This window comes from Neltuma alba, unplaced genomic scaffold, assembly GCF_004799145.2.
Source record: "Neltuma alba isolate B1F8T4 unplaced genomic scaffold, ASM479914v2 tig00010615_pilon, whole genome shotgun sequence".
Lineage (NCBI taxonomy): Eukaryota > Viridiplantae > Streptophyta > Magnoliopsida > Fabales > Fabaceae > Neltuma > Neltuma alba.
In genome coordinates, this window is record NW_021635472.1 from 46,885 (window position 1) to 71,491 (window position 24,607).

The 24,607-nt window shown below is 34.6% G+C and overlaps 1 protein-coding gene, 1 long non-coding RNA gene and 2 pseudogenes across 2 annotated transcripts; 1 reads left to right on the plus strand and 3 right to left on the minus strand.

The window, feature by feature from the left end:
- Window positions 1–3,815: 3,815 nt before the first annotated feature.
- LOC114757678 (probable prefoldin subunit 2) lies at window positions 3,816–6,673 on the minus strand. The gene is made up of 2 exons (XM_028946759.1): window positions 6,570–6,673; window positions 3,816–4,623 (listed from the first exon to the last, which is right to left on the minus strand). Exon 2 carries the CDS (start codon window positions 4,617–4,619, stop codon window positions 4,134–4,136), a length of 486 nt encoding a protein of 161 aa, XP_028802592.1. The 5' UTR covers window positions 4,620–4,623; window positions 6,570–6,673; the 3' UTR covers window positions 3,816–4,133.
- Window positions 6,674–7,101: 428 nt separating this feature from the next.
- On the minus strand, window positions 7,102–9,259 carry LOC114757676 (probable galacturonosyltransferase-like 1; annotated as a pseudogene).
- An 8-nt stretch (window positions 9,260–9,267) lies between these two features.
- On the plus strand, window positions 9,268–20,761 carry LOC114757677 (DExH-box ATP-dependent RNA helicase DExH3-like; annotated as a pseudogene).
- Window positions 20,762–23,200: 2,439 nt separating this feature from the next.
- On the minus strand, window positions 23,201–24,559 carry LOC114757671 (uncharacterized). The gene is made up of 2 exons (XR_003741591.1): window positions 24,386–24,559; window positions 23,201–23,482 (listed from the first exon to the last, which is right to left on the minus strand). It is a non-coding gene; the product is annotated as an uncharacterized LOC114757671 (long non-coding RNA).
- Window positions 24,560–24,607: the final 48 nt, after the last annotated feature.

A 24,607-nucleotide genomic window follows, 5' to 3' on the forward strand; every position in this document is an offset into this window, starting at 1 on the left:
CTGATCTGGTCCTATTTATAAGTAATTTTTAACATATTTTACATAGATTAAAAAAATTTTAAATTTCATAAACTCTCATCTAAAATTCAATAACTTTTCATCTTTATCTTTATTTAATATACATTATACCTTATGTAAACAAATTTAACACAATAACAAATGAAAGATAAAATTATACATTTTTATAAAAATTTCTCTTAGTACCTTATAAATAGGATAAAAAAACTTCTCTTTCTATCCTATTAATAAAACTAAAGGAATATGTGGCTTAGAAAATATGACCCAACATCTTGGAGACTCGCCTTTTCAGTTTCTAGACTTCAACACCTCTCCCTCTCACTCACTCTCTCTCTCTCTCTCTCTCTCTCTCTCTCTCTCACCCTTTCAAGTTTCAAACGTCATGTATCCATACGTACCATGTTGAGAATACTTTTCTTATTCACACCTATGGGTGGAAACAGGCCAGGCCAGGTCAGGTCTCACCTTGTCATAGGCCAGGCTCAGCCCAACAGGCCTCACCCTTAACAGGCCTGGCCTGTGGTGAGGCCTGTTGGCCTGAGCCTGGCCTACGGCCTGTGAAAGACCTTTTAATCAGCCTAAGTCTAGCCTGTAATCAGGCCTGGCCTGTGGCCTGTTAAGAGGCCTGTTTTTTTTAACAAATTTTAAACACACATAAATCAATTTAAAATTACAATAATTCAACCTAATTGATCTAAAATACAAACAAAATATGAAATTATCAAATTAACACAATTTGTAAAACATGTCCCCTTATGCCCAAAAAAAAATCTAATATGAAAAATTATTAGAAAACATAATTTCACTCTGATATAAAAATATCACTTCATCCCATCTCTAGTATAAAAATTAGTTGATGACTAGATCTAATTTAAAATATGAAACATCCTTAATCCCTTTTATATTTTAAATTTATCATTTATTCAAACTAATTTACTGACAAAATGATATTTGATCATGTTGTTACACATGGTTGTTTTTTTAAAAAAATATTACAGTTATTATAATTTATTTATTTATTTAAATTAATTAAGTAACTATTATAATAAGAATTAGATTGAGTACACATATATATGGTCTAAAATATAATAGGTCAATTCTATATATATATATATATTCTATATACGATTAATACGAAAAGAATGGATCAAATAAATGAATGATGCTTTTTTTTTTAATCCACTCATGTTTTCTTTCTCTGTTCAAATATGTGTTATTATACATACATCAATTATTTTTATTAAAGAGAATGAAAATGAAATGAAGTATGCAATAGGCTCTAGATAACATGTTTATATGGATGGAGTTTTTTCAATTAACCAATCAGAATAGCAGATTCTCTCCTATCAACTTACAATTTTAACCTAAAAGGAAAAAAGATAACAGGCCCAAGCTGCCTGACAGGCCTAACAGGCTTACTATCAGGTCTGAGCCTGGCCTGATAAAGTAAACAGGCCTTTTTACAAGCCTGAGCCTAGTCTGATATCTAAATAGGCCAGGCCACAGGCCCCTAACAGGCCATCTGGCCTATGTTCACCCCTATTCGCACCTATCAGAATGTTACAATCCTCACTTTACAATCTCTAGGTTTTGGTACGTAAAAGGATTTATAATCCCTACAAGAACTTAGCCCTCAACATTTCTGCTAGCCTATGTATGACCCTGTTATTCACATACTCCTTTAACTTATTGGCATCTAAAATTGTTAGAACCATGTTTTGATGATAACAATATTAGCAAAGAACTTATTTTGCAGGGAAACGAAGTTTAATTAATTAGTGAAAAGTGTTCCATAAAGCTTACTGTCCGCAAATATGTTTCAAAAAGCCGTTTTATTGGTTCAAAGTTTTAAACATTTCATCTAGTACTAAATATTTGAATCGTATGAATCCGAAATATGAACAATGTCAAAAAGGTCTTGTTATTTAGCCACATATGTATCTTGCCTGTTTTAGTAACTGACTCAAATATATTGAAAATATATATCGAAAGTCGTTTTTAACTCCAAGTCTATTTGAGTTGGTTTCAAAGTTCTTCATTATATGTTTGAGGAGTCAACTGGAATGTATTCAAAATAGAAATCAAGTTAAAAGTGACTCCGATTCTATCTGAGTCAGACAAAACTTTATACGTTATAGCTGGTTTTAAAGTTCTTTATTGTACGTTTGAGTGTTCAACTTAAATATATTCAAGATAGAAATCAAGTTAAAAGTGACTCTAGTTCTATTCGAGTCAGACTGAGTTTTATATGTTGTATTTTCGTCGGCTAAATCTAATAAATTACAAATATATTCCAAGTCATTTTTGACTCCTTTTCTATCTGAGTTTTATATTGAAGAAATACTTTATTGGATTTGAAAAATGTCCTTAAAATTGTCTTTAAGAAGAGTGTTTTATTAAAAGTCATTTTTAGAATATATTAAAACACTCTCTACAGTGTATTGAGATCTAACAAGAAGATTAAGAAGAAAAGCATTTCATCAAAGAGCATTAAATTGAGCCGACTATTTCAGACTCATGCTTCAACAAGAAGTTTTATTTAATACTCTTACCCACCATATACAAAAGTTTTAATGGAAATATTACTTTGTGTCTAACGGACCAATTCAGAAGAAAGACGCCAAATAAAAGAATGTATTGAAGGAAGAAGAAGAGAACAAGAAGTGAGTGAGAAAGAACTCAATATACAAAAAGAACATTCTTTACGACATTCTTTGAAAAACTTATTGAGCCTCTATGTTTAGCATTTACTCTGTTAAGACAGAGAAGATTACAATCCATTGTTGTACTCTTTCATTTATTATTTAGAATCATGGGATTCTGAGAAGGATTTATTCCCGTGTGTTGTAAGAGGGAGTTATTACCTAGGGTATTAAGGTGTTACCTCTAATATAGAGGTGGTTAATATGCTGTGGCACCAAGAGCATATTAAATCCTCAGGATATAGTGAAATTCTTGGATGGAACTTGAGAAATAGACGTAGGTCAAATTAGACCAAACCAATATAAATCCTTGTATGTATTTTCTCCTCCTCTTCCTCCAAATAATAAAGAATATTTTCTCCACTCTACTCTTGTTATATTAGTTAATTTTATTATTTTACCAATTGTAGATCTTTATTAATACCCAATTCACCCCGTGTCAGTGGAAATTTTCTTAAGTAGTGCTGTGGAAATATAAATCAGTTGCTTTTTGAATTTCTCATGCACTAATTCAACTACATTTGGATTTTGGGTGCTTTTCGATTAAAAAAAAAAAGGACAAATTTGTTGGACTGTACTCTTGGCTTTTTGCAATGGCTAATTTGTTGTCTATAAAAAATCTCCACAGCTTGCTTTGATGCATTTGTAGTTCCTCCAATAATCATTAGTTTCATTGGTATAATTACTTGATAAAATCATCCTAGATCATACCCCCACAAAAAGGACAAATTTGCTAAAATATAAAGTGAAAATGGAGCAATTTTATGTAAACGACCCTAAAAATTGAATTAATTTAAAGTGTGCCATCATACTTCATAGATACACGTATACACACATTTCAAAACACAATGTTAAGTTTGACTTGCGTTTTCATAAAATTCTATATTATTTGACTTGTAAAAGGGGTAAAGAATCTTTTTGACACATATTTTGTGAAATAAATGGTGAATTACTTGGTCCTCAAATAAATGAATCCGTCAATTAAACCAAACTGAACTAAATAATGGAGTTTAGTTAAGTGATACACTAGAAAATGAAATACATCCGCTTGTTAGAAAAACAGATTGATTTCATCTAGCCTGAGATTTATCCTCATAAACACTCCAAATAACAGTGAAACTTGACCAAAACAAGCACATGGCAGACATGAGAAAAGAAAATCCAAATATCATGATGTACATGCACTCAACAAGCACGATCTACCTAAATAATTATTATACAAATATGTAGTACTAGTCGATTAAGAGCATTGAGAATATGTATTTGTCAGTTTCCCCCTCAAGATTCTCTCAAATACAAAGACAACAGTCTATTTAAGATCCAAGCAACCAAAATACCAAGTACTACTCAGAATGATCCTAAACTCCAGACATTCAGATTAATGGCACCCAGCTAAATATAATGGAAAAATTTTCAATCACTTGCACCAGCAGGACCTACAAGAACTCCTTGTGCAGAACCTTCTTTCCGGCCACTGTCGTCTTTCTCTTCTTGTTCTGGCTTTCTTATTCTGATTTTATATTTGGCCTCGAACTGAGCAATTTCCTTTTTCTTCTTTTCCAATGTCTCATTAAGCCTAGCGATAACCTCTTCAAGGCCCTCCTTGTTGCGCTGCACGGCTGGCAGAACCTCTTTGATGGTTCTCTCCACCAGCACCCCTCCAATCATGCGATAGCATCGTCTCGATGGATCCAGCGGCTGAATGGCATTTATAACCAAGGAGTGCTCGCTAACTTCCATTTCGAGTTCAGTGATCTTTGAGTAAATCCGATTGAGTTCGGTTCTCATAGCAGCATACAAATTTGCAACCATTTGCTCATTAACTGGTTCCTTGCTACTGGTTGAGGATGAAATTTCAGCAGCAGTCAGAGTGCTGGCCTCGGTATCACTACTGGCCATTGTTCTGTGCAAATGGAGAAAGGAAAATTCCATCAGAGGAGGCAAAAGGATATACAAGAAAATGAAACTCCATATTGGAAAATCAATAGCTTTCTTATTTTCCTTACTTTTAATTTTAATGAAGTGTATGGCAGTGACCCACTTCTTGCAGTGCAATCCATTATAAGAAACATCTAGAGTATGACATGAATATCTATATATAAAATATTTCCACAAAGAGTAAAGAAATCAATTCCAAAAGACGACATAAAGGTTTCACAAAACTCAATTATCAATCACTTTAATCATATCAATAAGGTGTCGCAGGTATGCACAAGATCTAATCAATATAAAAAATGCACACTATCCAATATCCATCAGCACATTACTCAAGGCCTTGATTTTTGTTTCGGCCAAACTCTATGCCATGACGAAGGAAACCTACCAAATGAGACTCACAGTTGACGTAACAAAATATGCTTCTAACTAGCAACCAACCAGCAGTTTAAGTGTTCCCCATTCAATAATTTCTAGTAGCAGACCTTTCTTATCACTTAAATCAAAATCATGCAAAATCAATAAAACCAGTGACCAGTAATCAAACAAAATAAGACCCTGATTTTTATTTTTTATTTTTTTGCGTTTTTTTTTTTTTGGGGTGTTTAAAAATCTGATCGGCCAACCTGACAAGCACATCAGTCAAATTATTTCTAGAAGACAACAGTTCAAAGTCACGCTCCGTTTAACAAATTCTCTAAAATGAGCATGCGAATGAAGATATATGAGATAAGAATATTAGGAGCAAGGTTGCTATGTTTGAGAGCATGTAGAAATAGAACCAGCTAAGATGTCAAAAAGATAAAATTTTGGGATCACAAGACGCTAACTTCATATCAATGCACATTGAAGTATCAAGTAAAAGAAAGACAGAACAGCTTATAATAGAATAGCAAAGAAAAGAAACAGGAAAAGAATGATCTAACACCTACAGTAGAGTATCATATCAACATGGCAATGCATTTATTCTTAAAAAAAGGAGAAGAACAAATGCACAGAGACTGATAAATAGACACTAGAAACCAGATATAGCCAAAACAATATTCACACATGGGAATCAGCTCTTGAAATTACCAACACAAGCTCAAAATATATCAATAATCCAGTCTAGCCCTAGATAGTATATACATACAGATACTGAAAGCTAACACCACAAATTTTCCTCTAGTTTTGCATCCCAAAAAAGGACCTTGGAATCAAATCAACATTTAATCGGAACATAAAAAAGAGAGCCACAGAGGAACGACAGAAAACTTTGCAAGCAGCCCATGTCCGTACTTTGTAAATACCCTCTACCATTAAACTCGCACCCAATACACATCACCAAAAGACCGCAACTACGGCAAAAGTCTAAACCAAATATTAACCCTTTCTGACCATCAATTCTGAACAATAACTTCCAGAAGTTGGAAGGAAGAACAAGATCATACTTCCACAATGGAGATTAAGCAACGGAATCCCACACAAACGGTGTGCTAAACAAGGATTGGCAACCCAGCAACCATCTCAAATCATTTACATAGCAGCACCGACGAAAAAGATCAACTATCTCAAAATCTCATTTGATTATAACATCCACACAAAGAGGGAGAGAAGCCAATAGCCAAGTTCCGATCATCAACAGCAAGGTTGCAAATTTCATATTAATTCTCATTTTATTATAACATCTACACAAAGAGGGACAGAGACCAAGAGCCAAGTTTCAACTTTCTAGAGAAATCGAAAGGGACTCAGCCCATCTTCAAATTAAAAAAGTAAAGTTTCAAGTTTCAACAGAACTTGAGGTCAAAAGCAAGCTCAACTTTCTAGAGAAACCATGAGGGAGAGATCCGAAACGAAGTCTGGAAGACGGTAAATTAAAAAAAAGAGGGGGGAAACAGAAAAGCAAAGCGACGAGGAAATATAGAAGAGAACCTGTGCGGTTGACGGCGGTTGACGGAGCTCCGATGATGCCTCCTGCTGCTGATGACGGCGACCAAAAGGAGGTCTTCGGTGTTATTTGGTGTGGTGACCGAACGGGAAGTATGGAACTGTACTGAGGAGCGGGTTTGAAACTGGGGACAAAGTGCTGATGGGGCAACGACATCGTTTCAATCACATTTCCCTCATAAAATAAAGCATAGAAAAAAAATGAAAGGAGGAAAAAAGCTACACACACACACATATATATATATATATAAATCAATGGACATATTCATGTTATAGCATAAGCAATTTAACTACTTGAATGACTAGCCAATAGCATACAATGACAATAGGTCGTGACATTGAATATTTTCATTATATGTTGCTTTTTTTTGTCATTAATATCAAGGTTAATATGCATCTAACACCGCAAACTATTTTCTTAAGTGTCTCTAATGTTTTGAAGTAATTTTTATCCCAAACTAATTAAAACGGTATACCTGTACCCTAATTTAACAAAAACATTTTATTTGACTGTTACTCAGCTCAAAGTTGACCCCCCCCCCCTCTCTTCATTCTCAATCCCTTGTACCAAAATGATGTTGCCCGCGAACACTAGCAAGAGCGGTGGCAGTGATCCCAGCTCGTAGATTTGCATTCTCTTCTGTAGCTCCATCCACTCCTCAATCTTTCTCATGTAATCCCTTCCTCACTATCACTCCAGATCGATCACCATCACGCTTGTGTCGAAATAACAAGCCCTCCGACTTGAGCCACAGAGACAGGTTCAACTAGAACGACGGCGTGAAGTATTAGGTGAAATTGGCGTTGCAGTATTCTGGCGTGGTGAGGACCGAATCAAAGCCGAGAGGTGTTGCGGTGAGCTTGGTGATGTTGTCGATGAGGACCAAGTCGGAGTCCACATAGACGACTTTACGAATGGACAGCGGTAAGAGGTTAGCGAGGTAGTTGTGGTTGTAGTTGAGAGGGCAGTCCAATGCTGAGCGTGTGGAGGAGGAGATGAGACTGAAGACGGAGGTATCATTGAAGGGGTAGATTCCAAAACGGAGGTAAAGGAAGGAAGTTGAGAGAGTGTGGTTGAGGATGGAAGAGGAGGAAGACTTGAAGGCGGCAGAGATGATGTTGCAGGACAAGAGAAGTGTTGGAGTATGGAGAAGATGGTAGCCATGGAACCTTGAAGGGTCAACTTTGAGAATGAAGAGAGAGGGGGGGTCAACTTTGACCGGTTAACGATCAAATAAAACTGTTCTGTTATCTTAGGATATAGGTGTACTGTTTTAATTAGTTTAAGATATTTGGTGTATCAAAAATTACTTCAACTGAACGTATCTGAGAAAATAGTTTGGAGTATTGGACATATTTTAGTCCTTAATGTTATATGCTACTTATTTGTTATTTGACATTTCAGCAACTAGGTTATTTATATGACATTTCTTTTGCCAAAGTAACTATATGAAATTACACAATAATTCTCCAAAAAAAAACTCAAATCATATAATTATCCTTTTTTTTAATTTTTTTAAATAAAATGAGTAATTTTTAACTTGTTTATTAGAACAAGTGAGTCTAATGCTTGAACCATTGCAGGGATGTGGGTTCGGGCACTCGCCCTGCTAATAAAAGGTTAATACTAGTGCCAAGAAATCTTATGTATGAGTAAGATGTACAGATAATTCCCCTAAAAATTTCATCTTCTCCTGTTAAAAGTTTTATTTTGACCCCAATTCAAAATAGAGAGGATTATAATAATATTTTTTAAAAAAATAATTACAAAATAAGTTTTAGAAATTATTATTTTTTATTATAGAACTTGGCATTACAGACTGTTTAAATTATTATTAGAATTTTTTAGTAATAATTTTTTTTGGAACCTCATTATAATTCTTCCTTCAAAGTATATATGAAACACTAATATGAGGTCCCAAAAAATTGTAATATAAAAAGTTTCAAGATAAGTGAGCAGATTTGTTACCATTTCTTATACAGAAAAGAGTTGCTCCTCTAAACATACAATTTTCCATTATAATGATTATAAAATTATTCATTTTTCTTATGCAATTAATTTTAATAATTCTCATAATAATTTAATAAATATTTAAAACTACATTTGTATTTTTTCAATATAATTTTAATATTTTTAGTTAGCACATAATTTTTTTCCTACTAACCAATTTTAATATTTTAATTTTTACTGTGACGGTTTATAATTGATAATTGATTGATTTTATTTGGTTTCTTTGGATTCGCCTTGATTCAATACCATTTGGTTCAACATTTTTGGCCAAGCATTTGGTTCAATCTATATGTGTGTGTATATATATTCATACAACCATTTCCCCAAAAAGAAAAAGACAATTTCTAACTCTAATTTTTTTATATCTATATATCAAGTTCTTCAATCACTCACACATGGTTAAATGTCTTATTTTTTAACGTACAAACACTTAGCCATGGGATATAATGATAGATCTAAAGACTTCATATAATTATTTTCCATTCCAAAATGTGTTTTAATATTGGTATTAATATTTATAAAAAAAAAAAAAAAAACTTCCCCCAGCCGTTCTTGACCAGAGCACCCCAATAACTAAACTCGAACTGGGTTCGATTGTTTCGTCGCACAGATACTTCACTTGGTTCGAAGGACGGCCATGAGGTCATTGCCTCATCACCTTCATTGTTTAGAATGCAAAATTCGAAGCAGTCAATAGCTTTTCTCATAGGATGTGTGAAAAAATCTGTGCAAGCCCACACGCAGCTTCTCCCCAGTCTTCGTAGTTCCCTTGCTAGGACACTCACTGGGCGTCCACCTTGGATTTTTTCTATTTGGAATGGCAGATTCCTCATTCCCAAACGTCGGGTTTCTGGGTACGCCCTGGAGCAGTTCTCGGATGACGAGTACGAGGGTGATTTCGAGAACCATCAGGTTCGTTTTGTCCATAGATTTTGTTTTTCTTTTGTTGTTGGATAAAACGAAGAGAGTTTACTTCTAAAATCTTCATGGCCGTTTAACAAGTTTTGTATGTATTATCTGTGATATAAACTCTTTTAGTTTGTTGTGTTTAAGACTAAAGACTAATTATCTAGTTATGCTGGAAACGTTATAAGGTTTATTTCCATTTATAAATTATGCGCTTATCCTATATGCTAGTATGTGGTTAATAGCTTCTGTCAACCATAATAGCCCACTGTTTGGGATTTCCTCTCGTTCTAAGAAAACGTAGTTGTTATACTTACAGGCATCATCTACGGTGGCCAATGTTGACGAGTGGAAATGGAAACTCAGCATGCTGTTACGCAGTGAAAAGGACCAGGAGATTGTATCTAGAGACAAAAAAGATAGGAGAGACTATGAGCAGATATCTAATCTTGCCAAAAGAATGGGACTTTACAGGTAAATAAATTTAATGGGACTTTAAAGATGAATAAACCTTTTTAAAGATAAATAAACGTTTGTTTCCACTTTTCTTACTCTTTTGCAATATGGAATCAAATAGGGTCATCAATACTTTGATAGGATATAATTGCACTTTGCTTGACTTTGAATGATTACTTTGAGCATGCATGATAAGTTTCTTCCATTGTTTTTGGTCCTTGATTGTTATGTGTTCTGTTACACTTTACACAGTGAATTGTATGGAAAAGTTATTGTTGCAAGCAAAGTGCCTCTTCCTCACTACAGGCCAGATTTGGATGACAAGCGTCCTCAAAGAGAGGTAATACTTTGAGGTGGTGTCAGCGAGGCAATTTGACATGACCTATGACTGATTTCATTCTCGATTCTAGAAAACTAAACGCACCTTTCATTGGAACAGGTGGTTATTCCTCTAAGCTTGCAACGGAGGGTTGAAGGTTTGTTGCAAGAATACATTGATAGACTTCATTTAAATTGTGAAAAGCTCGCTAACAATGTGGATGATTCAAGTCCAGCTAACAATGTTGATATGGAGGATATTACTGATTCTTTTGTGGATGAGTCTGTTATGGAAAAGGTTCTCCAGAAGAGAAGTTTGAGGATGCGTAATATGCAAAGATCTTGGCAGGTTTTATTTGTTTGATTTCCTCAATTCTTTGTTGACATTCACATCTTGTACCACTGTTTGAATTATTAAGTGGCAGTCAAGAGATTGTAACTGCTGCTGTTGCTCCTTTATGTTTGATCATTTTCTTTTCCTCCTGCACTTTATTTCTAAGTTATTAGGGAAACTGATCAATTGCTTGCTTATTTCTAAGTTATTAGGAAACTGATTGGTTGCTTGGAGTTAAAGAGAATGTATGCTTTTTCTAATCATTAAATACTGTGTATCATTGATGTTTCAATAAAAAGTAGCCTTGATTCCAAATTTTATGGCTGGCCTCATTAAAGTCACCATTGCTCCTTTTACTGCCAGCTAATATTTGTTGATTTTCTTTCTCTTCTGTGATATTGGGAGATGAGCATACTCTTTTGTTTTCCCTCAAGAACTTTGATTGCTTGGTCACAAATGGTATAATTGAAATTCGTATCCTTAGTACCTCTTACTAACTTTGGATAATGAGACTGGAGAGACACTAATTATTGCCAATTAGACCCATATATAGTATTCTAAAACTCATTGAGTCACCTGTAAAGTGGGTGCTGGAACCCTTGCTAATCATCATATTGTATGTACATGCTTACTGTTTTCAAATATAAGGGGGATTAGGTAAATTATTTACAGGTTTTTTTTATTGTTAGGATTGTGACTTCAGAAATTAAAAAAAAACCTAGAAAGAGAGAGAGAAATAAGAAGTGGTTATAGGATTGTTTTCAGAAAGGCCCATGATTCTTGAACACAAAGGTGCTGCATGACGCTTGATATCCTAAAAGCAGACAATTGAACCACCACATATGCTTGCAAAATTGAGAGTTTAGGTATATGACAGGGAACTCATTCTAGATTTATTGGTCTTGACGGGTTTTTCTTACCATGTGATCTTAGTGGATTGATATTCAAGAATGTTCTTTAAAATATTCTAGCTAATTACCCTTATGACCGGAGAAGCTGTTCTTAATCATCAGTCACAAACTACTATAAATAGTTTTTGCTTGTTTAAGCCTAATATTTTACATGTATATTGCACCTTTTATAGGAATCACCTGAAGGCAAGCTGATGCTGGGATTCCGGAAATCTCTGCCAGCATTCAGGGAGAAGGAAGGCTTACTTCAAGCTATAGCACGAAATCAGGCAGGCCTTTGGAGTTTTTGCAATTACTATCATTTGCATGCCCTTCTTATTAGTTTATAATAGATTATCTTCACTTGATGAAATTCTAATTCCCCTAAATCAGATCTTGTCATTTTTGTATCTGATACACTAGCTTTTTGTATGGCTTATCTAGAAGAATGAGCTGAATGTGGAGTTTTTCACGTTAACAAATTAATGCCTTACCTTAATCATTATCATAATAGGTGATTGTAGTATCTGGAGAGACTGGCTGTGGTAAAACCACACAACTTCCTCAGTATGTATTAGAGTCAGAGATAGAGTCTGGTCGTGGAGCATTTTGCAACATTATTTGCACACAGCCGCGAAGGATATCTGCTATGGCTGTGGCTGAGAGAGTATCAGCAGAGAGAGGAGAGCCTCTTGGTGAAACAGTAAGTTCTGTTTTATTAGGAAAAAAAATACCAAAGTGATTAATGTGATGGTACAGAAAAGTTAAAATGAAGCATTAAGTTCATGAAGAAAGTAAAAAGACTCAAACTTTTTTTGCTTTTGAAAAACGTATTTTAAAATTGGGAACTTCTTCGTTCTTGCTGCTATTCCCCAACAGAGGTGTTTTGACAGGTTGGTTTCAAAGTTCGATTAGAAGGTATGAGGGGGAAAAACACACATCTGCTATTCTGTACCAGTGGTATATTACTTAGACGGTTGCTGAGTGATCGAAACCTGGATGGTGTAACCCATGTTTTTGTTGATGAAATTCATGAGCGAGGCATGAATGAAGGTAATTCTCCTAATAATGTCAGATTAAGGACTTATATACTGCTAAGGAAGCAACTAAATTAGACTTATGCTTTCCTCTGTTTGGTGTTGGTTCATCTCAGACTTCTTACTGATTGTGTTAAAGGATCTTCTTCCACGTCGTCGGGATTTGAGATTGGTTTTAATGAGTGCCACCTTGAATGCTGAGCTATTTTCCAATTATTTTGGAGGTGCACCAACATTTCATATTCCGGTGAGCCCAACCTTGAGTTCTCTTTTGAGTACTTTTGTATAAATTGAACATTCAGTTATACAGGATGTATCAACCCTGTGTGGCTGGATGGTTGCTAAGTTGGATGTCTGCATGCAATTTGATGACTACGGAAGTTTTCTTTTGACAATCTTGAGGCTCCAAATACCTTTTTCTCCCTCCATTTCAAAGTAGTCAGTTTTGACATTTAAATGACCCCAGTTTCTGTTAGTTTCATTACTCTCACACCAAAAGTTCCATTTGATCTTGTACATTTTTACGCTCTTAGTTAACTGGTACAATAGTCACTTTCCCTAACAGTACTAAGAACAAAATCCATTTTGGTTGATATATCCATGCATTAATTAGTTGTTGCAAATGGATTTTCTCATAAGTGGTTTTCCTAATTGCAAAATTTTCGCTGTCATCCCAACACTGCGTTCAGGAGGGACCCCTCCTCCCTTCCCTGGAAACTGAATTGTGATGCTTTAGTCAAATTTTCTTTGTTATGCCTTTTGGTATGAATTCAATATCTTGCCTTCTAATACCAACATGAGATTGAATCTATTCCTGAAATCTACTCTTCCAATGTTTCAAATGTTTGCTTCTAAAGGAGTAGTGTTTTGAGTGCATTTTTTTGTTGCCAGGGTTTCACCTATCCTGTGAGAGCTCATTTCTTGGAAGATGTTCTAGAAATGACTGGATATAAGTTAACTCCTTTCAACCAAATTGATGATTATGGTCAAGAGAAACTGTGGAAAACACAAAGGCAGCTAGCACCAAGAAAAAGAAGAATCAGATCACTGCTCTTGTTGAGGTGTGAAACTACTTTGGGTACTCTATTCTAATATAGTGGGTAATTTGAATGATATTCAAGTGCTTTTTCTCCTACCGTTATGTGTTTGTCTGTCTGGGTTTATGCATGTTTATTGTAGAGCTGTATACTTCAAACACTGCTGAATCTCGAAGTTTCTTCAAATTTCTTCTAACAATGCTCTGAAGTTTGTTATCTTTGAATTTGGCGTGTGATGTGAGTTGGGGGAACTTTGGTTCTTTTCTCAAAACTTGGAAGATCTTTTATTCATTTTAGTTTTATCTTTTGGGCGGGAGTAGGGTAGGTCAGGTTTGTCAAGATATACTGTTGTTGCTGTTGTTAGAAAGTTGGAACCTCTGGTAACTTAGGCTAGAAATACCTGTTCAAATCTTGATTTTCATCCCATATTGTACATGTGCTGTTTGAATTCATGTTATTGCTATAGAATATGGATATGCCTACTTTGTTTTGCTTTGATTGATTGATTTATTATCATGCATCAATCACGGTATACTTTGGTGTCAATATCCTGTTCTATGCTTCAATTTTAGCTAAAGATATTTCCCCTCGGAATAGTAACAGCTGGGAGGTGTTGGTATTAATTTTATCATTTTAACTCTGATATGACTCGAATTTAGATTCCTGTTTGGCCAGATGTCATGTTTCATGTGCATGCTGCCTGATGTTGTTCCTTGTAAAACGTACTATTAATCTTTTGACCTTTTTTAAGGTATGGATTTATACTTATATAAGAATTGCTACTACATGGTATACCTTCGTCTGCAAGCCCCGGTTATCCCAATAATTTTATGTGTACATGCTATATTTGTTTTAGGACCTTAGTGGTGACATGTTCGATATGTGACATTATTACCTTCCAATTGTTTCATAGGATGCTCTTTCTAAATCAAGTTTTGAAGGTTATAGCTCTAGGACCCGTGATTCACTTGCATCTTGGTCCCCAGATTGCATAGGATTTAATCTCATTGAAGCTGTTCTGTGCCATATATGTCGGAAGGAACGACCAGGTGCTGTTCTAGTATTTATGACTGGGTGGGAGGATATAAGTTGTTTAAGGGATCAGCTCAAATCTCATCCTCTCTTAGGAGATCCTAATAGGGTTCTGCTTCTAACATGTCATGGTTCAATGGCAACTTCTGAACAGAGACTCATATTTGAGAAAGCACCACCAAATGTAAGGAAAGTGGTGCTTGCAACAAATATGGCAGAGGCAAGTATTACTATCAATGATGTAGTGTTTGTAATTGATTGTGGAAAAGCAAAAGAGACTACTTACGATGCTTTGAATAACACACCTTGCCTACTACCTTCTTGGATATCTCAAGCATCTGCTCGTCAAAGAAGGGGGAGAGCAGGTCGTGTACAACCAGGAGAATGCTACCACCTTTATCCCCAATGTGTTTATGAAGCGTTTTCTGAATACCAACTTCCTGAGCTACTGAGAACACCCTTGAACTCTCTTTGCTTGCAAATAAAGAGTCTGCAGGTTGAGAGCATAGGAGAGTTCTTATCAGCAGCTCTACAGGCACCAGAGCCACGGGCTGTCCAAAATGCTATCAATTTTCTCAAGATGATTGGAGCGTTAGATGAGAAGGAAAATCTTTCTAATCTTGGGAGGTTTCTCTCAATGCTTCCAGTGGATCCCAAGCTGGGAAAAATGTTGATTGTGGGTGCTATATTTCGTTGCTTTGATCCTATTCTTACAATAGTTGCCGGCTTGAGTGTCAGGGATCCTTTCCTTCTGCCCCAAGACAAGAAGGATGTAAGTTAATTTATTACGATGCCTGAGCTAAAAAAAATTGTAATATCAGAATATTTGAATTTGGTTATCTACTATGGCAATGAATACAAATTTCCGCTTCAGTTGTGTCATATCGCATTTTTAAAAATAGAGATAGACTAGATGGGGTTAATTAAATTTAGTGGAGAATGGCAGGGCTTGATCATGCTAATTATCACAGCAGTAGCGTCACTTTTCCTGTGAAAACAGTATTATCTTTTGGGAGGGTGTCTTATCGTCTTTTCATGTAATTATCTTTTTGATCAAATTTCTCTTTCTATTAAAAATGTGTTGAAAATTTTGCATGACAGTGAACCACATGGTTTTTTGTTTTTAAGCTGTACTTCGTTTCTATCTGAGTTGTGAGGTGTGCATATGCTTATGTCAGATTTGGACCCAGTGGTTCCGCATGATGTCAGGCCATTGAAGTTCCCCAAACTAATGAACCCTTCATTCCTTGTTCACTTTCTGTATTTCTTGGATTAAACTGACATATATTAGGATAATACCATTAAACTGATAACTTTTGTCTGTGGGGTTCAGTTGGCAGGGACGGCAAAGTCTAGATTTTCTGCGAAAGATTACAGTGACCATATGGCTCTTGTCCGTGCATACGAGGGATGGAAAGATGCTGAAAGAGAAGGGTCTGCTTATGAATACTGCTGGAGAAATTTCCTCTCTGCCCAGACTCTTCAGGCTATCCATTCTCTTCGGAAGCAGTTTGGCTTCATCTTAAAGGAAGCGGGTTTGGTAGATTCAGATGCAAGCATTAACAACAAACTGAGTCACAATCAATCTATGGTTCGTGCAGTCATTTGTTCTGGCCTCTTTCCTGGCATAGCATCAGTAGTGGTAAGCTTCTTGTTCCACAGACATGTATTCCAACAATTGTCATAACAACATTTTTCGGTTAATTTTTATTTGATTGAATTTTATTATGCCTTATTGTACAGCACAGGGAGACGTCTATGTCATTTAAAACAAGGGACGACGGCCAGGTTTTATTGTATGCAGTAAGTGCAAACCCATGCTCATTTTTTTAGGAATTAGGGCCTTGTTGGAGTTATCTTGAATGAATGCTAAATTTATATGATGGCTGTTGTCTAAATCTGGCTCATTTCTGATGGTAATTTCCTTCTTCGACTCTAGTTGATCATCTAAAATTTCATTTGCGCTATGCTGAAATTAATTTCAAAGAAGCAAAAATATTATTGTGGAATCATTTTGGTGAGGTATAGAAGAAATTCTCGGCATGACTAGATTTCTAAAAAGTAGGAAGACATGATACTTAACTCAAGCAATCAAAACAATTGGAAAAACAGTAACAACCACCCATATTTGCTTTCTCTCTTCTATTTGATTTTTTTAATATTTATAATAAAGCCATAGAAGCCTATTGAAAAGCTGAAGCCGCTCTAGCTATTAGTTATCTCAAGCTTCAGTTTATTCCTGAAATCTATTGTCAAAACAGATCTCGGTTCAGTTTTAAACACAAAAACTACTATTTTCCCCAGTTCTCATGAACACTGCTTGACCAGTATCCCTAAGTGCAATTATATGAAACGAGATACATGCATGCCGCCACAGATTCATCAATAGCTGGGAAATCTGTGGATTCTGTGAGGATTTTTCTGTACCTTTTATGTCTTTAGCCTCTCTAATAGATGTCATTTTTAACTGCGTGTGCATATATCATGATGGCGAAGCTACAAATCAACTTAACTTGCGTATAAGCTGAACCCCCCCCCCCCGGGCCCCTATCATATTAATTTCTAGATTTTTACTGCTATTGATGATTTTGGCCAGAATTCAGTGAATGAGCGCTGCCAAACCATTTCTTATCCATGGCTGGTTTTTGGTGAAAAAGTAAAAGTCAATGCTGTTTTTATACGTGATTCCACTGGTGTGTCTGATTCAGTACTTATCCTTTTTGGCGGCGCCCTAGTTAACGGGACACAGGTGATTTACTAGTTGGATACATCTGTAATTTTCAGCAAAAGATTTTGGCTTGATATATTTCAAGACAGTAATATGCCTTTCTTTTTTCTTCTTTGTTTTGCGGGGTGTAGGCTGGACATCTAAAAATGTTGGATGGCTATATTGACTTCTTCATGGATCCTAGTTTAGCTGACTGCTATATGAAGCTAAAGGAAGAGCTTGATAAGCTTGTCCAAAAGAAGGTCAGCGGATTTTGATTTCTTTTTTTTTGGGGAAATCCAATTTTGATTTCTTGCTCTATATCTGTTCCGTGTTTCTCAGTCGAGTACTCATGTTTTCAGTCGAGTAGTTATAATTTCTTGCATGTTTGAGGGGCTGTTTGGCTATCATCCCAAACCATGGTTTGGGAAAAAATCAGCCAAACACCCTAAAAAAATCCAAAACCATGATTTGGTTTTGGCCCCCAAAACCATGGTTTTGGATGAAGCATGTCTGACTTGCTTCTTGCACAAATTATTTGATCGTTGGTGGTGGGCCCAGCGGATATGACAGAGAGCAGGCCTCAATTATTTGCCATTCTTTCACTCTTCACTTTCGATCCTTCAGTTTGAAGAATAACAGATTCATTTTCCTAATAATATATATAATTATTTTATAAATATATATACATATTATTTATTTATTATTTACATTATTTATGTCTTATTTATTATGTTGGCAAAATATATATTAGTAACAAATTTATTACTTCAATTAAACATATATTACAAAATATATCTTTTATATAATTATCATTTAAACTTATGTCCTTTTTAGTAATTCTGTATAGAAAAAATCACTACTGACAACAATTATCCAACAACTCTCACTTTATCAGAATTATTTTTTCACAAAATCTATTTTTTACAAATTTATTCTCTCCAGGAGTTATTCTCCAAACCATGGTTTGGCCTGATTCAAACACCTTCTAAGTAAGATGCAGGGAAGTTGCAAGCTTTCCTTATCAAAATTGTCAGTTTATTCTTAAATGGAACATCTCAAACGTAAAAGTTCATGTGAAGTTCTATAAATGGTTTTATTATCTTTTGACAAGTACCTGCGGCAAAAGCCCGTTGAGACGTGTTTGACAAAGCACAAGGTAGTGTTATTTTGATCTGAAACTTAAAGTAAGCCTATCCTTTAAATGAAAGCCTATAATTTTTCTTGAATAAATTATGAAAGCTAAATAGAAATGTAAAACTTAATATAAATATAAAGATATAAATAAGATATGATAAATATCATTAATTAATTAAAATTAAGAAAATAATATTTCTATTTGGGGAAAACCATATTGGAAGTACTTATATTTTTTTTTTAATTTTTAATTTGGTACCTCTATGTTTTTTGCTCTTAACTAAATCTTTAATTTTACTCTATTAACATTATTAATCCTTACATAGAAACTAAAAATATCGATAGAGCAAAGACATAAAAGCTAATGTTGCTAAAAAAGTAAAATTAAATGTTTAATTAAAAGAGAAAAAAACACATAGGTATCAAATTAAAAATTGAGAGAAAGTATAGACACCTTCAATATGGTTTTCCCTTTGTATTTATTCTATTTATTTTTATTGTTAATTAAATATCTATAAATACTATTAAATATATTTTTTAAATCAGAAATTACATAAGCTTCTCTTCTAGTTATTGAACGGGATTTTTTTTTTTATTAACAATATATCTAAAGATTTAGTTATTGACAAAGTAAAATAGTATTGTATGACCTATGTTGCTGATCCCATCTAATGGGACAAAAGCTTGGTTGTTGTAGTTGTTTCCTTTAATGTCAATAAATATGCATACTCTCCTTCCCTTGAACAATTTGCTGCACTTCCATCCATTTGACTAAAATACTGTCCTCGACGTTGTTAAAGTTGTATTACTCTTCTCATTTTCCGAACTACGTCTCCCTCGTCTGAAACCCAAACTAGCGGTACACTCTCTCAATTCAAAGAAATGCCGACGATGGGCATAAATAGTTAAATTTACCATTCTAAAATACTGTTATCAAATAAACAACTGGAGAAAGTAGATCTGCTGATAACATCTCCTGTTTAGATACAATTAATGATAAAACTAACTTTAAGCAACTGATTCACTAACAAATAAAGCCTGTACTAGTGCATCCAGAAGTTATTTCGAGTTGGAAATCTTCATTCATAAACATTGCCCATGAGCTGATCAATTTGCTGATTCATTTAACGTGCAGCTGGAAGATCCCAAGACCGACATCCACAAGGAAGGGAAGTACTTGATGCTTGCTGTCCAGGAACTTGTGGCGGGGGATCAATGTGAAGGAAGATTTGTATTTGGCCGAGAAACAAGGAAGCCGAAGGTAGCTAATGATGAGAGTAAATTCACAAAAGATGGGACAAACCCCAAAAGCTTGCTACAAACACTGTTGATGCGTGCAGGGCATTCTCCTCCCAAGTACAAAACAAAACACCTTAAAACAAATGAGTTTAGGGCACTGGTGGAGTTCAAAGGAATGCAGTTTGTTGGCAAACCCAAGAGAAACAAGCAGCTAGCAGAGAGAGATGCTGCTATAGAGGCATTGGCTTGGTTGACTCACACCTCTGAAAATAATCAAGATGAAGATGAAGACAACAGCTCTCGCCCTGATGTCACTGACAACATGCTAAAACTGCTAGGGAGACGCAGAAAATCTAAAGGTCGCTGATCCTTGATGGCTTTGTAAGAAAAGTACATATACCGAGATGGTTGAGATTGGTGTGTTTGGCATGGCTTTTAGAAGCTCGAAAGCTAGTTTGAGAAGGCAAAAGGCCCCTTGAAACCTTGAATGATGGGAGATAGCTCATGTGGCCAGGTACAATTTGTAACATCATGTCAAACGCCTACTACATATGATTTCATTGATGTTTCATAGACGGCTTCTAAAGTGAGGTTGTCCCATCGTTTTCCTTTATTGAATTGGGAACCCTGTAAAATGCTTTGCAGTTATGGTTCAGGTTGGATATTGGAACATACTTTAGATGGACGTTAGTTCTCAACCCAAAGAAGCTGAAAAAAACTGACAACAATAATGGGGGGGAAATGAGCATAGGGGAAGAAAAAATGTGAGATCTTCAGTATGATGTTCTGATAAGTTTCTTTTGCTTTCCCCATATTCTCCCTTTTGAGAGTTGACTCATAAATTGAGAGGAGCTTTCGCATAGGATAACTTTGAGCTTAAATTGTACTGAGGAACTCTATTATGTAGATTGGTTTTTGCTGGCATCAGATATGTATTTCTGATATAATTTATGAACGTACACAGGTTATCTATTAGGCAAATATGGAAGCACATGACATGTATTTCTTTTGGCTTTGTCCAATAATGATAGTGTATAATTTCTTCTTTCTTTAATGGAACTAGTTGCCTATTACTGCCATGCTTTTTTTTTTTTTACTGTTTATGATGGTTCTACTGATTTAAGTCTTTCCCATGCACAAAGGTTAACATAGTATTTTTGGAAAAATTGGGAATACATCAATCATTAAGAAATTAACTAAAACATGATCCTTAAGGACATTGTGCAACTCAATTTTTATTGTATACAACTCAATTTCACTTGTGTAACCTATCTTTCTTTGTATGCAATCCATCCATACATATGTAACATGCAACTCAACTTTTAGCTGAAATTTTTTTTAATTTGCAAGTCATCTTTTCTATGTGAATTTAGTTTTATATGTAATGTTTTGTGCAAATTATTTTTTTTTGGGTGTAATTTATCGTTCGAGAAATTATTTGCCAATTATCTAATGAAGGATTTATTCCCAATTTCTCTTAATATTTATTTTGGGGTATTGTGAACTCAACTTTTTTTTAGATAAATCAATAATGTGGGTTTTTATACTCCATATTATATGGAGGTATCTTGATTATTAGTGTCGGGATTATCAAATCACCTTTTTCTGAGTCTTTTATAATAGCTATATATATATATATATAAAATATTCTATCTTCTTGTCCTCGTTTGTCGTCTATAAAAAAATTATTTATTATGTGAAAAATTATAATATGGACTATTAATGTTTCCTATTAATTTTTTATGATGCATAGATGCACAGATATTGTATATGTTTCTAATCTTATATTTTATCTCATTCTAAGGATTAACGTTGAAATGCTTCTACATTCTCCATTTCAGACTTAAAAGTATTAAGTTTTATGTATTTAATATATTTTTGAACAATTAAATCAAAATAAGTTACTTTTAAAGTGTTAATAACAAGAATTTTGTTATAGAATGGGTGATATTGATGCACATAGGCCGGCCCGGCCTTATGTGCAGTCTGCAAAATCTATGTAGAGGTGCTCTAGATGCGGCCTAAACCACTTTTTTTTTTGAAAAAAATGATAAATAATTTTATTCATTGACGAAAACTATAATTATGATTATTCAAAATATATTCCTTAAAAATAATCATTTTATATATACTTAACAATCATCCGTCATTTTTACATAATATTAGAAACATAATTTTGAAATTTTGAAAGAGATTCAAAAATTTGAAATCGTAAAAAATGCCAACGACGATTATAAAAACAATACATTACATGGGAAAAATATATAAGAAAATAATACCATAAAAACATTTCTTTTACGCATTAAGCAAAGAACAAACACCCATCGCTGATGGAATGCAATTGTTTTTAAAAGAGTTAAGGTACAGATTTGCTTCAAGCGTTGGGCACTCGGGAAAAAAAATTGTGCAAATTTCTTGTAAAAGTTTAAAATCACAATAATGCTACCTTTTACTAGTAAAATTAACAATCCATGTCACTAATTTAATGGTCAATGTTAACAAGACAAGGCAAAATTACTATGACTTTAAATTTGCAAGACATATTCACACCCAAAATACCTTTCAAATGCCCAACGTTCATGAGTAAAAATTTCTGAAACAAATTTGTATCTTAGCCTTTTTTCTTTAATGTTAAAAAAGTGTTTAAATGAATTGAATTCTCGGAAATCATTAAAAAGACCTATAAATATTTTAAAAAATGCTATGAAACCACTTAAAAATATCCCCCAATGAATTCCTTACAATGCTATTTGGCAGTCACATTTTGAGTAGCCAACCAATCTTGTTTTCTGATTTAATCAGAAATAACACCTCCAACTCCTGAACAATTGCCAAGCTTCTACACACTGCCGTTGCAAATTTGTTTCCCCCATATAACTTTTATAATATATGAATCAAAAGTATGAAGAACCTCTGTTTATTTCCAGAAACACGAAGATCACAGCCTCCCAATGAAAGACTCATCTCAGTCAATAATGTTTAGAATGAACTTCCTTGCATAACCGACCTGATAGGGTTTCAAGATTTCTTTCAATGGAAAAATAAATGCAATGAAACCCCTCAATAAAATATGATGACATGAGAAGAATTTCTTTTAAGCAATCCATGGTTACTTAGAGAAGAGTTGTCCATGTGTTCCATTTTTATGAAAAATATCACGTCACATTCAGAACTTCACCTGAATTTTGTCCTTTTCGCAATTTCCTTACACATAAGTTGTGGTTTTACACACTGTTTCAAGTATGACCAAAGAATGTCTCCCTCAAACAGACTTACAGATTTCTCTCCACTCTCCAGAATTAGCTAAGAAAATATGAAATCATGGGTTGGTCAGTCCATCATGCTGATCAGCCAGATATGCAAAGCTTATATGTGGTGGTTCTGTGATAATCTAAGCCTGGGAAGGGTCTCAAATGATCAAACCTCCCTTTAAATAAATAGTAGAGACAAGCCTCAAAACTTTATGGCCTGTTTTGTTCCTTGAATGCTTGGAAATAGAGTGGTTGGGAATGTGATGGAATGTAATGGTGATTGCAGTAAGTTTGTTTGGCACAATATTAAGAATGGGGTAATAAAATATATTTTTGTACGTACTTTACAAAAGATAAAATCAAAAGGACAAAAATATCCTTTCAGGAGGGGGAAAAAAAAGCCTCCCTCTTTCTGGTGACGGAGGGCGGGGGCTCAGTATGGTTGAGGGAGGTGAACCAAGGACATGAATGTCTTTTGACATGATGTAATCCCCCTTCATAGTGCAGCAATCAGAAGCATATGATGTAATCCCTTTGCCATCACTAAAGACAACCAAACACCATGAATCACCCAAATGAATCATAATTGCAGACAATCATGATTCATGGACTCCCATCACTTTTTTCAATTTTACAAGAATGTTACAAATGCTCATTTAGCAGTCATGTCGCCGATAAAGTATGAATATAAGCAGTCACTTAGCAGTCATGTTGGCAAGCTTTTATGTCTAAAGGTGCGTGAAAAAATTCTACCCTTCCCACAAAGCCAAAAATAAAATAGACCAAAAACAAACAAAAACAAAAAAGGAAAGTTCTCTCAACAAGCAAATAGTGCTCAGTCCAGTCACCTCATAGAAATGCTATGATCAACATTGACAAGCCACATTAAATCAAAGGAAACATATGACGAAGATAAACAGAAGTTTATCAAATATTATACGATAAGAAGGACAACTAATATTCAGATTAAAACAAGGGGGGTCACGAAATAAAGAAAGATGCTCTATAAAAATAAAATTCAAATAAGAAAAGAGAAAATATCCTCATAGCAATTTACAATTTATATAGTGTTCTAAACCACGTAATGTCATTAAGCGTGAAAGACTCCACTAGATTGTGGTAGACACTGTAATAAATAGCATAGTTTTGGTTTCCTCAGAATATAAGAGAGAGCAAGAAAACTCTGCTAAAATGGTTTGCAGAAAGAAGCTTTTCTGAGCATCTTTCTTTTTCTTATTATCAATTTTTAAGATACAATAACACAGAGAGAGAGAGAGAAGGAACTGATTAAAAAAAAAAATCTAGAAAATCTCAAAAATTGTGCACAGAGAAGTGAATAGGACATGCAAACTCCTAAAACTGACTAGTAGATGACAGAAGTAGCTGAAAATTAAATGGAAAAGAAATCATCTTGATTGCAACTGCTATGGAGTTCAAAGGTCATACCTCTAAAATAAATTGCCGTAATCCCACGCAAAAAGGACATTCCGATTCTGATGACTCTTTTTATGAGGTGGCCCGTGAGATTTAAACATGAAAGCTATTAAAGTCCCATAATCTTGTATTCTTACCAAACCGAGAAGAATTAGCTCAGAAATCCCTCAAAAGTTTGTGTCATACTGTCATAGATTATCTTTTGAGATATAGTGACCTGTAACTAGCCATGAC